The sequence below is a fragment of the Sciurus carolinensis genome, chromosome 10 (assembly GCF_902686445.1).
Source record: "Sciurus carolinensis chromosome 10, mSciCar1.2, whole genome shotgun sequence".
Taxonomy (NCBI): Eukaryota; Metazoa; Chordata; class Mammalia; order Rodentia; family Sciuridae; genus Sciurus; species Sciurus carolinensis.
Genome location: NC_062222.1, coordinates 80,465,382 through 80,481,349, shown reverse-complemented (window position 1 = coordinate 80,481,349; position 15,968 = coordinate 80,465,382). Strand labels below are relative to the sequence as shown.

At 44.4% G+C, this 15,968-nt stretch overlaps 1 protein-coding gene across 1 annotated transcript in view; it reads left to right on the top strand.

The window, feature by feature from the left end:
* The window catches only part of Parm1 (prostate androgen-regulated mucin-like protein 1), a 103,643-nt gene that overhangs the window by 58,491 nt on the left and 29,184 nt on the right, over nt 1-15,968 (top strand). The window contains exon 2 of the mRNA XM_047567238.1: nt 10,632-11,336. Coding sequence (XP_047423194.1) covers nt 10,632-11,336 — 705 coding nt within the window. The remainder of the gene's footprint in view (nt 1-10,631; nt 11,337-15,968) is intronic.

Genomic DNA, 15,968 nt, shown 5'->3' with positions numbered 1-15,968 from the left:
CCATCCTCCAGTCAACCTGTTTCCAAAATGACCCCTCACAGCAGAGAAGCTAAGGACAATACTGAGGGACCCTGATGGACTAGCGGGTTCATAATTAAGGTATCCCAGAGGAGAATCCACTCATCCAAGAGCTTTGTCCTTGAAACCCACAAAGCCAGACAGACTTCAGCCTCCACGTTCCGCCTCAGCCCTTCCAGCCTGGAACACTCCAGTGAATGACAGACCACATTCTCATCTAGACATCTGTAGGGGACAGTGATCTCCAGGTTCCAAGAACTATATCCTGACTCAGTAAGTTCTAAAACTTGGAGTTTAGGAGACAGAAAAACAACTAAAGGAGAGAAATTCTAATTAATGAGTATCTTTTATTGGTCTTTTACTTAACCACTTACTAATCCCTTTACTTACTGTTTATCCCTGTCCTTTCAGTATGTTTGACTAAATAGATAATCTATGTGAAGAAAAGTTGATATAGGAGGAAACACCACTCTCCCAGTATCAGGAACCTTCACTCAGAAGGACAAGTGCAGGAGATAATAAGCGTCCACATGCACCGGGAGGAGACAGAGCTGACTTGCAGCAGTCAATGGGCAGACTGTGAAATATGAGTGAATGTGAGCCTCTTCCAGAAAGCCTTCCTCCATCCCATTCAGATGCCTAGGTGCCTTGCTCATAGCAGGCACCCGGTACCTGGTTGTCAGATTGGACCTAAACAAAGCTTGAATAGAATTTTAAAAACATAAACTGCTAAGTGATGCTTAAAATTTAAAAATGATAGTAGAATGCCATTCTGGTGAGTGTGTTCCAGCTTGTGCCTCATAGCACTGATAAAGGCAGGCCAGCTTGCCTAAAAATAACAAGGCCTGGGTGCCTGGTGGTGGTTGAGTGCTCTTTCCCTGCTTCCTCCATGCCTGGAAGCACTCAACCTGATGCATGTCGTATCAAGACTCGTTCTGAAAACTGCCCCAGAAGTTTCTGAATTTTTCTTTTAATAAGGTGGAAAAATACAAATTATATTTAGCTGGTGGCTTTTTTTGTTTTTGGTTGGGGGGGGGGTTGTTTTTTTGTTGCCTTTTTGGTTTGTTCTGTGAGCATGTGAGGCAGCTTGGGTTTCATTAGGCAACAGCCCAGAGAGACCTCAGGGACTGACAGGTTCAGCGGCCGATGACTTTGTTGAAGGATGTGTGAAACACTGCATCCCTGAGGCTCACAGCTAATGCCATGAGGAGGAGTCTCCCTCCAATAATGCCTAAAAATGCCTTTTGAAAATCGTTAACTGATGAAAGGGGTAAGGACATTCAGGCTCAGGGTCCAACAGAAATCAACCTAATAGCCTAATATTTGATGAGCTCTTATTTTGTGACAAACATTGTGATAAACCTTTTTACCTGATACCATTTATATTTCATGCAGTGGAAAACCTGATGAGCAGTACCTTAATTCCCAAGTATGTGCTGTCTATTTAACATGAAGTCTAGAGATAGACTTCCCAGGTCGAGGGGAAAGGCTCTTTTTCTCTTTGATTTTCTTCATCCTTAGTGAGTTAACTTTCATCCTTGTCTACAAAAATGACTGCCACCATGCCAGACATCACATCTGCCTTAAAGATGAGCAGGACAGACAAGCATTAAAGAAAGTCCCCTTCTTACATATCCCTTTTAAAGGAGACGGAACTTTTCCAGGAGTCTCTTAGCCTAATATTCCAACAATTTCTTTGCATAGAACTGGAGTACATTGATACCCTTTAGCTGCAAAGGATGACAGGAAGGTAGAATTTAGCTTTTATATTCTCTATTTAAAGATATCAAGAAGGGATTGGAAGTAGCTGTTGGATAAGGTAAACAACAGCATTATCCTTACATGAATTATTTATTTAATCTTCACAATAATACTTTGAGTGAAGATGGTGTTATTATCCCAAGTTTGTAAATGAAGAAACAGAGTGATTAATAAACTTGGGCAAGGTCACACAGCACATAAATGGTTTGACTTCTAGTTTTAACCATTGCAGCCATAGTTAACAGGGCAAGTCATAAAGGTAGGCCACTTTTTAAAGTTTGAATCCAAGACGTACTCTTTTCTAGTTGTATAATTATTTAACTCCTTCATACCTCAGTTTGCTCACTTATAAAATAACAATAATGCTCACCCTAAGCATATTGTGAAGATTAATGATTTAACACTTGCAAATTACCCAGAATATCGTACATAATAAGCATTAGAAAAGTGTTTGGTGAGAAGCTATGAAACAACTGGCTTTATTTGTAATTGTCCTAAACTGAAAACAACCAAAATGTCCACTATTAGAGGAACAGACAAAAAAATCATGGTATATTTGAACACATTTACAATATAATTGAACACAGTTCACCAGTGAAAAAAGGCAGAGCTGTAAATACACACAACACAGGTGAGTCTCAGAATGAGTGAAAGAACAGAGACATAAAGAGCACACACTGCAAGATTCCATTTATGTAGAGTTCAAGAGCAGGCAAAACAAAGCTAAGGGACAAGAGTCAGGGGGGCACGTTATGAGAGGACTTGGGGAGCTTCCCAGGGTGCAAGAAGTGTTCTGAGTTCCCATCTGGGTGGTGGTAACACAGGTGTGGACACGTGCAAAACTTTATGGAGTTGTACACTTGAGGTGTGCATTTTACTGCATGTAAGTTCTATTTTCATTTTAAAAATAAGTAAAAAGAAAGAAAGAAACCCTGAAACATACTCATGACTGGCATCTTGAGCAGAAAATTTTAGAAGAACTGGGGGCAGAGAAAGGGGCACACCAAGGTCCCAACTTATTGATCCTCTCTCAGAAGGTCCCTGCTGCCCTCTCCAGGATCAGAAGAAATATCCTGAGTCATTTTCTTAGTTTTTGTCCTGGAGCTGTCCTGATCTCTTGCCTGCCCATTGATGACATTGTGACTTTGGTAATGAAGCCAATAGCAATACAAGGCATGACTGCACTTCATAGGTGTCATCCTGTGAGCAGTCAGATCTCATGCTAATTCACCAGTGGAAAGGTCAGCGTGCATCTGCCTGGGTGCCCAGGAGACCTGTACCTCCAAAGACAGACTGCCAGGGAGCTGGCCCCTCAGTGGGTTCCTGTTCTCTATGGAACAAGGAGTCATGGAGGGTGCCAGCAGTTGAGCTGGAAGCAATGTGAGAAAAGAAGTGGACACAGGTATGTGGGCCACCTCAGCCATCTGGGCCACTGGAAGCCTGAAAAAGACCCCTGAAGAAAGGGACTCAATGCAGGACAATAGTACGGGCTTTACTAAGTTCTGGTTATTTGCAGGGTCTCAGGGATGAGAAATGACTTGATTGTAACTCGGGCTTGTAAGAGGTGGGTGGAACAGAATGCCACCCCCCAACCAGCCCAGAGACCCCTGAATTTTACAAACATCCAGACACAAAAGCATATTTCTTTCCAATCCCATGAGGCATTTTAAATTTTAGTAACCCATTGAGCAAATGGTAAAGGGACCTGGGAACTGACCTGGGCTGGCAGGGCAGAGGGCATGGCCTAGAGCACACAGGGAGGGAGGAAGGAAAGAATCACTCTGTGGACCAGAGTCGCTACCTCTGTTGAAAGCTGGCCACTGGCAAATCACCCTAAGTGTGGCCTGCATCTGCTCCTTCCCTTCTGCATGGGAATGTCTAAAAATCCTGCTAAGGAAAGTGAGGCATGGGGAAGGAGAAACTGCACACAAAGATGCCTGGGGAGACATGTCCAGGTCAGCTCCATCCTGGGTCTGGGTAGACCAAGGCCCAGTTCTGGTTGCACCGCCCCAGCAGCTCCCTGGTCCCCTTAGCTTTGGAGTCACCAGAGATCCCTTGTGAGTGGGCTGCAGAGACCTGGACAGAGCACAAACCAGGCTATGGCCACAACCACATCCTAGTGTATCACAGTTGCATATCTGACATCATCTGTGTGGAATTCTATGTTTGCTCTTTCTTGGACCCCACAAATGTTAGGATTGGGCCTATGAAAGGGAAGAAACAGAGAACATGACATTGTCCCTCAGGAAATCCCTCATAACTGAACATGCCCTGAGGGCCTCTTCTTCTCCCTTGCCACTACCCACTACACTACCCACTTTCAACCATGAAATGATCAAAAAGAAGTTACTAGCCCTCCTCCACTGTTATTCCTCCTCTCCACTGTCACACCTGAGAAGCCTCAACATGGTACCTTCAGAATTTCAGGCATGTGTCAGCCTCCTTGCTCAGTACAGCCTCCCTGGGGGCAACCTCCCAGCCTAGGGGCAGCAGTGAGTGTTGGGAAGCACTTGACTGACAAAGACAGATGTTGCTCCTGAGAAAAGAAAGAAAATGTCATATTTTTTCCCCAGGAAGCACAAGATTCTTCACAAATGTTATTTTCTCATTAGCATTCATAGCACCCACAGGGAGCCTGGTGATATCATTAGTACTGATTTTACTGATTTAATCGATGGAGAAATTGAGTCATATGCCAGGTCTGCAGGTTCTGATTTGGTGGCCAGAAAACAGAAGCTCTTTCCTCTTTTTGGACAGAATTATGTCTAATTTCCATAAACAAAACACTCTGGAGAATATAGCTTTTCTACTTCAAACAGTATCTTCTTAAACACAGTTGGATGACTTTGGGGCATACACATTCTGTCTAGACATATGCTTTCAGATACCATATGGGTGGACCACACGCCAATTAGTAATGGTTTTGCAGATGTTAAATGAACTTTCTAGAGTGTTGGGTATCCTTAGCAGCCTCAACCAGACAATGTGGGAAACTTGTGTGGGCATGTCTCACCCAACCCTTCAGGCATTAAGACCCAGCTTTGATACTGAAAATATTGTGTATACACACACACACACACACATACACCACACACACACACACACACACACACACACACATACAAACATACATACACGGTCAGTATTTCAAGAGCTGGTGACTCAGGTCTATGTCATGCATAAAAAGAAGTCTCTGAAAAAAAAAAGTAAATAAAAATAGCAGCCTATTAGGAGGCCCATCCAAAATTTAATGTTAGCTGATCATTTTTATGGAACTTAAAAACTAATCCAAGGGAGGATATATTCCTGCTGTGGTGACTCAGCATATAAGCCAAACAACATTCCTGGTTTTCAAGGGGCAGAAAATCCATGTTTTCATTCAATATGTGTTAAGCACCTTCTCTGTGCCAGGCACTAAGGCAAAAAAGTTCAGTCATAATTCTTGTTCTCAGGGCTCCTGACCTGATTGGAGACAAGTGCAGCAAGAAATGATGTTTCATGATAATGTGCACCACAGTGAGTCTGTGTTGAGGGCCATAGCTGCACAGAGAAGGGCCCCATCCAGTTGGGTTGCTCAGAATTGGGATGGCAAGGGGAGTCAGGGAGGAACAGGCAGGGTAGGAAGAACAACAGGTGCAAAGACAGGGAGGCAGATTGTTCTAGAATATTTCAAGAACTCACCATGATTCAAGATCTCAGGGTCTAGGAGGATGGAGTGGAGAGACCACAAAAAAGTATCACGTTGTGCCAAGGGGCTCAGGATTTATCCCCAGGACATGTAAGAGCCTGTGACAGGATTAAGAGAAGGGGAAGATTCCTACAACCAATGTTTTTAAGATCACTCTAGGGGTCCTTACTATAGAATTTATTAGGGGAGACCAAGGAAAATTGAGGGTTGATTGTCTTACAAACAGGGGGCCCAGACTTCAAAAATAGCCTTACACTTCCCAGTTCAGTACCACAGAGTGGTTGACAGATTGGGCCTGGAGCAAGACGGTTTGGGGGTCAAGCTTCAACTGTGTCACACATTAGCCGTGTGACCTTAGGGAAGTGACTGAACTTTTCTGAGCCTCTGTCTAATCATGTGTGAAACTGAGATAACGAAGGCGCCCACCTTGTGGAGGTTATATGACAATGAAATGAGGTGATGCTCGTAAAATGCTCAGTATAGGACCCTGCACAGAGCACTCAGCTCCTTCACTGACAGAGTGTGTATGGGTGTGTGTGGGTGTGTGGGTATGTGGGTGTGTCCCCTTGGCCTTTTCGGAAGCTCCCTGTGGTGCTGTGTGGAGTAGCTGTTAGCAATCACTCAGCACACAGACCTCCAGCAGCCACGGGGCCTGAGCCAGGAGGGCACAGGCCACACCCGGCTGACTTGGCAATAGCAGGAGAGGGCTTGACTGCATTTTGATCAAGTTTCACCAGATTTGCCAAAGCTTTGTCACATGTTTCATCAGGTACTTGACAAGCCAGGGGCAAGAAAGGACAAGGCAAAGAGGAAAAAAAAAAGAGAAACAGGTGAGTAATGTAGGTAATCAGGCAGCCTAGACTCTGACACTAGCCCAGGTTGCTGCTCATGAAATCCAGGAAATATGGCAGAGTTTGGGCCACTCAGTGACCTGCATTCCTGATACTCAGGTGGATCAGGAGGTACAGAATGCAGACTCTCCAGTCTGTAATGCCTTGTAACTCCTCTCAGCACTTGGAGGACTTGCCTGCATGTCCCAATCATCAGCCCCTACATCCCTCCTCCTAATAAGGCAAGAAACCAGGGACAAAGCCAAAACCAACTTTCAAATACCAGAGGGATGTAAACAATGATCTTGGTCCCCCATAAAAGACAATACACAGAGAAACAAATCGTTTTCTATCCCACTAAGACTCTGCTTTTCTTCAGAGCAACAATCTGTCAGCTATTCCTGCAACATGGAAGCTTGAGTCTGACTAAACTCCAGCAAAGATCACCATTTGTAAACTCACAAGGAGGAACTTCAGATTAGGATGGTTGCAGGCCCTTTGACCTCACATTTGGGCTAAGTCTAAGAGAGATCTTTCTGGATTCATTCCATTTCATTTATGTGGGCCTGTCTGTTACTAGGCAGAACACACCATGTCCAGCATTGTCGTTCTGTTTTTAAACAGTGCTCATTCACCTCCATGTGAGAAATGCATGGGTTTGACTTCTTCATTCTATTAACTGCCATTTTTCTTAAGGAAATATTAAAACTGATTGTTTTTTACTTTTTCCCAAAGGTAAATGACTTTCCTGCAGGTGGGAAAATGTATGGGGGTGCATTTGTTTACCTTCTTCAGTTGCCAGTTTTCCATGGACTCCCACTTGCTTACTCTGCAATAAAGGCTGCTACAGTAAGATTTACCAGCCTTCTTGAGGCTGGGGCACAAGGGAGTGTCCACAGGGTGTTCAGTTCCGACTCTGTCTTTACACAATTCAGCAGATACTGCCAGTACATACCATTTTTCCTTTCTATCCCCTGATTTGCAAATGAGAGGCTGTACTCACTTATTACTTAGGCCCTCTCTGGCCCTGAAAATATTTTTGAAATGCTAGGAAAGTATGTATTCTTCCCTGTTAGACTTAATTCAGTTTGATATTCCTCAGGAAACATAAAATGTACATATAAGAAAGTAGAAACCATATTTCCTCAGAATGTCTTAGAGCTTCTGAATGCTGAAGCCTTAGCATGTAGTGAGATGGTTTAGAGATATGGCCTTTGGGAGATAATTACATTTTGATGAGGTCATGAGAGTAGGACCCTCATGATGGGATCATCGCCATTATGAAAGACACACGAGCATCTGCACTCACTCCCTTTCTCTCCCCGACCTCCCCTGACCCAGATTTCCCAAGGAAAGGGTACATGGGAACATAGCTGGTTGATGACCATCTTCAAACCAGGAAGAGGGCCCTTGCCAGAAACTGAATCGACTAGCACCTTGATCTTAGACTTTCCAGCCTCCAGAAGTGTGAGAAATTTATTGTTAAGCACCCAATCTGTGGTACTTAGTTATGGCAGCCCAAGTGAACTGAGACAGCTAGCATTCTCTAGGACAGCCATGGTGCCTAGCCTTGACCATCTTCATACGGAAGCAAGACTCACCCTCAGGCAGTCAGGGCAGCATGGAATGTACCATCAAACATGGCAAAGCAGAGGTTTCGAATGCCTCGTTCAAGTGATGATAAGCTATGCTGTCACACAATTCCATGCATCATTGGTTTGTTAGGAGTAGAAATTGTCTGAACTTGACTATAAAGTACTCTAAATAATTACACAGTAGGTAATCATGGGAAATGAATGACCACTTCCAGTCCTCTTTGGAAGCAGGCAGAGTAGGAGTATAAAAGTATGTTAGTAAGAATTAAACAAGAAAATGGAAGTCTGCAGCAACAAAACTAATTCTTGGAGCATGTCATCTTTAGTACTGTAATGTTTTCCAGAAGGCAGTTTTTAGCTCCCCTGGAAATGACAATGCAAGTGTCACCCTGAATAACATACATCTGAAGCAGCATCATGTACATTCTTATCCTTTCAGAACCGACTCAAATGTCATCTCTTCTGTGACTTTTCTAAATGTCATTTGAAAATTACATTTGTATATTTTACATTCTGTGTTCTCCTTACAGAACTTATTAATCTTTCCTCAGGGCTCTTATTGCAAGTTGGTTTTACTTTTATAAAGCACTTACCACATCATACTATAGGAATTTGGATATCCTTTCTTTTCTGCTATTATAGAGAACTCTCCGAAGGCAGAGCCATGGACATAGAAACTGCTTAATAAAAGCTTGAATGAATGAATGAATGAATGAATGAATGAATGAATGAATAGGTGCTTCTTTAAAGATCCTTGTTTGTCTCAGACTTCCAGAGATGCTTTGACTGGGCTACCAAACAGAGGCTCTCTGCCTCCATCTGCCAATCTGTGATTCTAATGAACAGTAGTTAAACAGTCATCTTTTTGCCCTTAGAATCTTTAATCAGCCACAGCAAGTGCCAGGAAACACCCTGTAAGTTCCAAAGGTCACATAAGAAGGTCCAATGTTTTAATAATATTTGTCCCAACTGTTGTTTTATCCATATTTCAAGAATTTCTTAATGTGTCTTCATCCTAAAACTGTTTACAGTTCATAACTACCAAACGACCATTATAACAGCATGGAATACTATGTAGCCTATCTGATTTCCTATTTACATAACTCTCTGGTAGTTCATGGTCTTGACCCTTTTAATTTTTTTTCTTTTTCCCTTTTTTTATGTTTTTTGGTTTTGGTTTTGGTTTTGTTTGCAGTGCTGGTCATTGAACTCAGGGCCACACATATGCTATGCAAGTACTCCAAGTACTCTACTGTGTTGCACCCCAACCCCCCACCAACTCCTTTTAAATAAAACCTATTATTTTGATGAAAATCCAAATGTTACGTTGAAGATAGACTGTAGCACAGTTTTCCATCAGCTCTCAAATCTGTCACATGGTAGAATGAAAAGTCAGCAGATTTTACCTGAATGCCTCCCGATTGGTCTTTTACCCTTTCTTCTATTCTGGTATCTAGTCTATGTTCTCCTCCTTCTGAATCTTGAACTTGATTGGCCTTTACCTATGTGCCCGCTCCAAGGAAATCTGTCAGGGTATGTAAGTTAAATAGTTGAAAACTAACAACATATCAGCCGTGGTCATATGTCATGATGGAATAACAAAGAGTGAGCCAAGAGTCTTACCCTCCAATAACACCAGACATTTTCAAGGTAGTATCCTCAGGACTCATTAATTAATTTGACCTGGTGTGTGAGGGATAAAGATGCAGGAAGGATGGTGTTCCAGGTTTTAATGAGCGACTTTGTGAATGGGGGTCCCATCTACTGAGATGGAAACGAGTAGGGGGAAAGCTAGTTGGGGGAAGAAAAAGGGTATGGGGAGGCAAACAAGATTTGTATTACCTAGAAAGTGAGATCCTAACCCTATGTCTACCAGAGTATTAGCTAGCATATAGAAGCCACTCAGTAGACAATGAATGAATGAATGAAACAGATGGGTAAATGAAGGATGAGAGGGAGGGACAGAAAAGGAACTCTAAATTCTACAAAACGTGAAGAGCACTTGGCACAATGAAAGGATGGTAAAAACCCCAGGCTAGAATTTTGGCCAACTAGGTTGCAGTCTGAGAAAATATTTCTAAACCTCAGATTATTCCTTCTAGCTTCTGTTCTGAGATCGCTCACCTCTTTCCTCCTTGGCTGGAAATGGGCTCACATATGTGTTCCTCACAGCCACCAGGCCCTGCCTCCCTGTGCTAAGTGCCCAAGGGACAGAGACAGGGAATACCAGTCAGGGAGGTCCTCTGGCTTTGCTGCAGAGTGGGTTGGAACTGAAGTCCCTCTGCCGACACAGCCTCCCCTCCTGCCAGTCAGCAAGCACATCCGACCACACCTTCCTCTCTCCCCACTGCACACACCTCAGCATCCTCCCAGATGTTGTGAGGCCAACACTCCAGCCATCCAGGGAGGGTCTCACCCTGGGAGAACACTGGTTTAAGCAAGCAGAGGGCGAGTCTAGTTCACTCCACTTATTTGCTGGTCCTAAGCTGACTGACCCACTAATTGCTCTTACAGAGCCTTCAGGCTGGTTCTTACAGAGAGTCACAAAGCAAGGGGAAAGTAATTAGTGGGAAGAATATTTTTTTTAAAAGTCACCTTCACAATCATGGAGGGCACAGTGTAAAATGAGAAATACCTGCGACAGTACTATAAAACAGCTGCAGTCCAGGCACCTCGCTGCTATTTCACGCATTACGTGATTTTCACATATAAAACACCTTTGTACTGGCTCTTTCACAGGATTGAGGGTCCAGAGCCTGCCTACGTCAACCTCCTTGCCTGTTTCTCTTCCGGCAAAAATTACCCCATCGGCCTCCGCCTCCACCTGGAACAGCTCTGCACAGAACCCGGCGGCCCTCACTGCGTCCTCAGCCAGCAGCATTCACAATACCTCGGTACTCCCAGTCACAGCATCAGCTCCGACATCTTCACTGCCCAATCATGTGTCCCTTGAACCCAGAGAAGCGGCAATCACCAGCCCAGCCTCGAAATGGGAAGGCACAAACCCAGACCCCTCACTTCCTGGATTCTCATCAACCAGCAGTGTGGTACACTTGACACCCACACCCAACGAGCACAACGCCAGCAGTCCTGAAGTAGGCATGCCAGCTGCAGGGTCACAGGCCCCTACACCCATCACCCCTCAAGCTCCGGCATCTTCACCCTCCTCCTCCTCATCGTCAGCCTCACCTCCTGAGGTTCCCTCTATCACCTCCAACCACAGCACCACTGTGACCAGCACCCAGCCCACAGAAGCTTCAGCTGCACCAGAGTCCCCAACAGAGGAGCACAGCTCTGGTCACACAACCACTTCCCGGGTCACAGCCGTGCCAGTGCCCAAGGATAAAACACAGCAGGAAACTGAGCCAGACACAGTGATATGCGAGTCTGAGACCACCACCACTTTTCTGATCATGCAGGAGGTGGAACACGCATTAAGTTCAGGTGAGTCTCCATCTAGAAAACACAAGTGTTCTTGCCTATGCTGAGATGTTAAGAACCAGTTGTTACCCAGACATGATTTGAGTTTCGAGTGTGACTCCTAGGGATAATGATATCTTGCAAGAATTTCCACAAGAATGCAAACTTTAATTTTCATCACTTGATAATTTCCACATGACATATTATTCATTGTAGCTGACGGTCACCTACCTGTTTTGTCTTCTTATAATGTCACAGGGATTGTAAAAGAGTGATACTGTATAGTTGAGAGGATTAACATCATGCCCTTGGGTCAAGCTTCCAAGATTTCTGTTCTGACTTCCAACTTGGGCAAGTGACTTCATTTCTTTGTGCCTTTCTCTTTTCTCGCGTGTAAAATGGGCACAGAATAGCTTCTACTGCATACTGTTCTTGAGGAGATTAAATGAGATGACATATAAAATGCTTAGAATAGTTCCTGGCAAGGAGTAAGTGCTCAGGAAATGTTAGTTATTATTCTGCTCAGTGTTTTAAAGAAGTGTTTACCGCTTGGGAACCAGTTGAAGTAGGGTGGGGGTAGAGAGAGCTTGCTTATTCTTTATTGTCACTGATGTACTTCATGAGAAAGACAATACATTTTACAGGGTATAACATTTGTTTTTATTCTCCCAGCAACCTGTAAAGTTGTTGTTTTTATCTTCATTTTGCAATCTTGGAAATTATGGTGAGGCACTATTTAGGGTCTTTTCTGAGGCTGCATCTATCTGCTGTCAATGTAAAGCTATAAATTTTAGGGTTTGGGGTAGGAAAAGCCTTTGAGGGTAGCTTGGGTCATTTGGCTGAGATACAGTGAGGTGAGAATAGCCAGAAGGTGAAGGGGGCAAGGGAGTTGCAGCCCTTCCCCTGGGTGGGCCTGTGACCAGCATGGGCTAGAATATTCTGGATAGGATCTTGCATGACAAGCGAGGGTCAAATGAAAGGCTGTCACTGAGAAGAAATCTACATCTTTCAACAAATGATTAACGAGCACTATAAGTAAAAACCATGCTAGACAGTGTGGCATGAAGACAGAACTAAGATTAGCGAAGACCTGGTGCCTCCTGGAAGAGTCCACAGTGCAGTAAGGGAAAAAGTCCCAAGAATGGTAATTCTTGTTTCAGAATGCTCAGAATATCAGTGAGGGTCCCAGCAAGAGGGACATGCAAACTGAGAAATAAAGGAACTAATTACAAAGTCTGACAGGGGAACAGGAGATTCACGGGGGGGTTGTGATCACAGGACAGTTATGGGTCAGGCCTGAGAGGGAAGGAGGGAGTCGTGACCAGAATCTGGAGGGGAGAGACATGAAGAAGAGACTGTCTTGATGGGAGCAGTGATTCTTGGTTGAGGGATACCACTGATCCAAGGCCAACTTCCTGGGAAGGGAATAAATACTCTGCCCTCTCTCTCCCTCTTCCACTCCCTCTCCCTCTCCCTCTCCCCGCTTCTCCTCTCTCCCCCTCCCCCTATCTTTCTCCCTTCCCCTCCCCCTCTCCCTGATGTGGACCCAGAAACCAAGAACAAAGAAACCCACTAGTGTAGTCCCCACAGGTCAGCCTCCAGGATGACTGTTCAGAGAAGGGTGGAGGGTAGAACTGCAGAGGCCGAAGGAGGTCATCCAGTCCCTGCCCCACTAGCACCCTGTTTATACCTGCAGGCCAGCACTTACCACAGTGCTATAGGTATGTGCCTTCTGTCTCTGTCTTTATCCCAACCCCCACACCCCTCACTCTGATCATGAGAGTAACATCGATGGCATAGAGGAATACTTGGAGCTGCGTGGGTATCTTAAAGACTGTCTTTTACAAAGGGGACATCTGAGTACGGCCTTGTAGGCATGACCCCCATCACTTTTCTCTTTCCTGATTCAGTCTTCTGCTCACACTTCTGTGCACTACTTCTGTTTTCCAACCGTTTTCCCTCTCTCTACTCTCTGTCCCCTCCAGCATAGTCTAGACATGGAAGATCAATAGTCCTGAAAAAAAGTCTGAGCTTGGCATATTTGAATCCTCATAACTGACACATCCATTCTTTTCTACAAGTACTCTGGTTTCTTGGATTTTTAAAGAGCTCTGTTCTATTATTTCATCTTGATTTTTAGGCCACATGTCTTGATATCTTCAACTCAGCTGGGTCATGAGGCACAAATTAGTGGTAGAATTGGGCCATGAACCTCTGTGGTTCTAGGGAACTTGCACACAGTAGGAACTCCAGAGTAAATGAATGAAGGACTGTTTGGATGGATGGAGAAAAGACTGGCATGGCAGGTGGGGAGGAGATAACCAAGCATGAAACTGGGTACATTTCACAGCCCAGAGAGGATTTTCCCTTAAGATCTAGTAAATGAAATAGTGTTTATTGTGCTTTATGCAGAGTGTAAGACCTGATGTTTGAGTCTTTGAGTTTTCCGTAGTTCAAGGAGAGAAAGGACACAAACACAGGGAACTCTCAACACCCTTAGTTTCTGAGAATGAACTGAGATGGGTGGAAGGATCTTTGGGACAAAGTGGTACAATCTGTTCACTTCAAAGGTGAAGAAACTCCATCCCAGAAGTTCAAAGTATCTTGTTGAAGGTCACACAGTTCAGTGGCAGAACTGGGCCCAGAGCCAGATTCCTAACCCATAATCAAGTCCCTGTCACCACCCAACATTACTGCACTGCTCCTCTTGAGGTTCTGCCTCTGGTGACTACCAGGGATGTTCTTGTTTAGAGACTCATGTGCTGCCTCTGGGAGTGGCAGCATAAGACCAAATTTTTGTGTGGTCATCTGGCTTATTTCAAGTGGGTTCACACAGCATATTTCTATTAATCCAAGGACTCCTCTGCTCAACACATACCAGAACATAGTCACCAATTAATAATTCTGAGGCAAGGTAAATAAATGCTTTGGGAGCTAAGCCTACTACAGGGATTGGGGAAGGCTCCCTGGTGGAGGGGGCTAGCAGCTGAGCTGCAGGAGATAAAGAGGATTAGGGCTTAAGGAGAGCAAAAGGGGATTTGGCAAGGCTGTTCCTAGTGCTTGTGTGTGAAGGTGAGGCTCAGGGCCTGACAGGTAATGTTGCACACACAATGCTGCAGAGCTCCAGCCCCCAGTTGTGAGCACTCACACTGCCCTTGGTGAGGAATCAGTGCCATCCACTTTTTCATCTCTGGTGGTTAATTAACAGGACTGGGTTGACCCAACCTGTCAGCAGCCATTGACCCAGTCAATGATGACATGGTGACTGCCTTCATTTTTAAACCACTGCCTCCACTAGAGCTCCTGGACAGGTTCTGTTTTTGTTCTTCACCTATTCTGTCCTCTGCCTCACTCCACCCCCTCACCCTGCTGCACTGTCCATGTTGAGCACCCCAGGGCCACTCCTGCCTTCTTCCCTCCAGGATCTCTGCATCCTGGAGTCCCGCTCCTTCTCCATACTCACTCTTGAGATGATTGCATCCTGGCCAATGACTTTAAATGACATCTGTATCCTGATTACGCTGAGATATAAAATTCTATCCCTGTTTTATATCATGAAAGCCTAGGAGATGAGTTCCTCACCTCTAAGTGTGCTCCTCCCTGGGTCTTACCCTCTCTTCTTTCAGTTCCTTCGACCAAGACCCTGGTAATCATCCTAGACTCTTTTCTTCCTCATATACTCCATGTCTAACCCATCCCATCTGCACTGATCCCCTCTTATCCTTCTGTATCCCTCACGTGGATTACTCTACTGTTCCTGTAATTGGTCTCACTACTCACCACACCCTTGTCAGAGAGCCTTTTAAAACTCGCAGGACTTTAGGATCTGTTTTATGTTTGTCCTGAACTCTGCAGTGCTCTCTGATAACCAACCCCAACAGCCTTCTAGTCAGAGGAGGAATTCAGAATCCAAACGCTCCTGTGACCTTGATCCCCTTTTCCAAGGATATGACTGGTGCTCATGTCCATCTTTGTGTCTGAGTTCTATAAGGTCAAAAGTGAAGTGAGGACCACCTTATTAGGTTGACACCTGCACTGCCAATGCAGCAGCCAATAGCCAGATGTGGCTTTGAGCATATGAAAATGTGTAGTTCAAATTGAGATGTTCTGTAAATGTAAAATACACACTGGATTTCCAAGACCTAGCACTAAAGGAAGAATGGAAACAGTAATTTTTAGATTGATTGTATGTTGAAATAACAACATTTTGGATATATTGGGATAAATAAATTGTGTTATTTTTTTAAAAAGCTCAGAACAGATTCTGTTGCTCCTTGACTCTAACACTCTATAATTGCCTCCCCTCTGAATCAGAGTAAAGACCAAAGTCTGTATTGTGCTCACAAGACTCAACATGGTCTGAACCCGCATGGCCTCTGCTCTCATCTTCCTTCACTCTCAAATCTTTCTGTTTATTGAACATACAGAGAATAATACTCCTGCCTGGGCCTTTGCACTTACTGTTGTCCCTGCCTGAACATTGTCTCTCCAGATCTTTAATGACTCTCTCCATTGTCAGGGCAAGCCTTTATTTACTTCCTTTTCTGAAATAGCAACCCCATTGCTCTTGATCCCTCTGCCTGGTTTTATTTATCTTTTAATTGCCTACTATTTTCTGACTTTATCTCCTTTATGAGGGGAGTGCCTGTTTTCAAC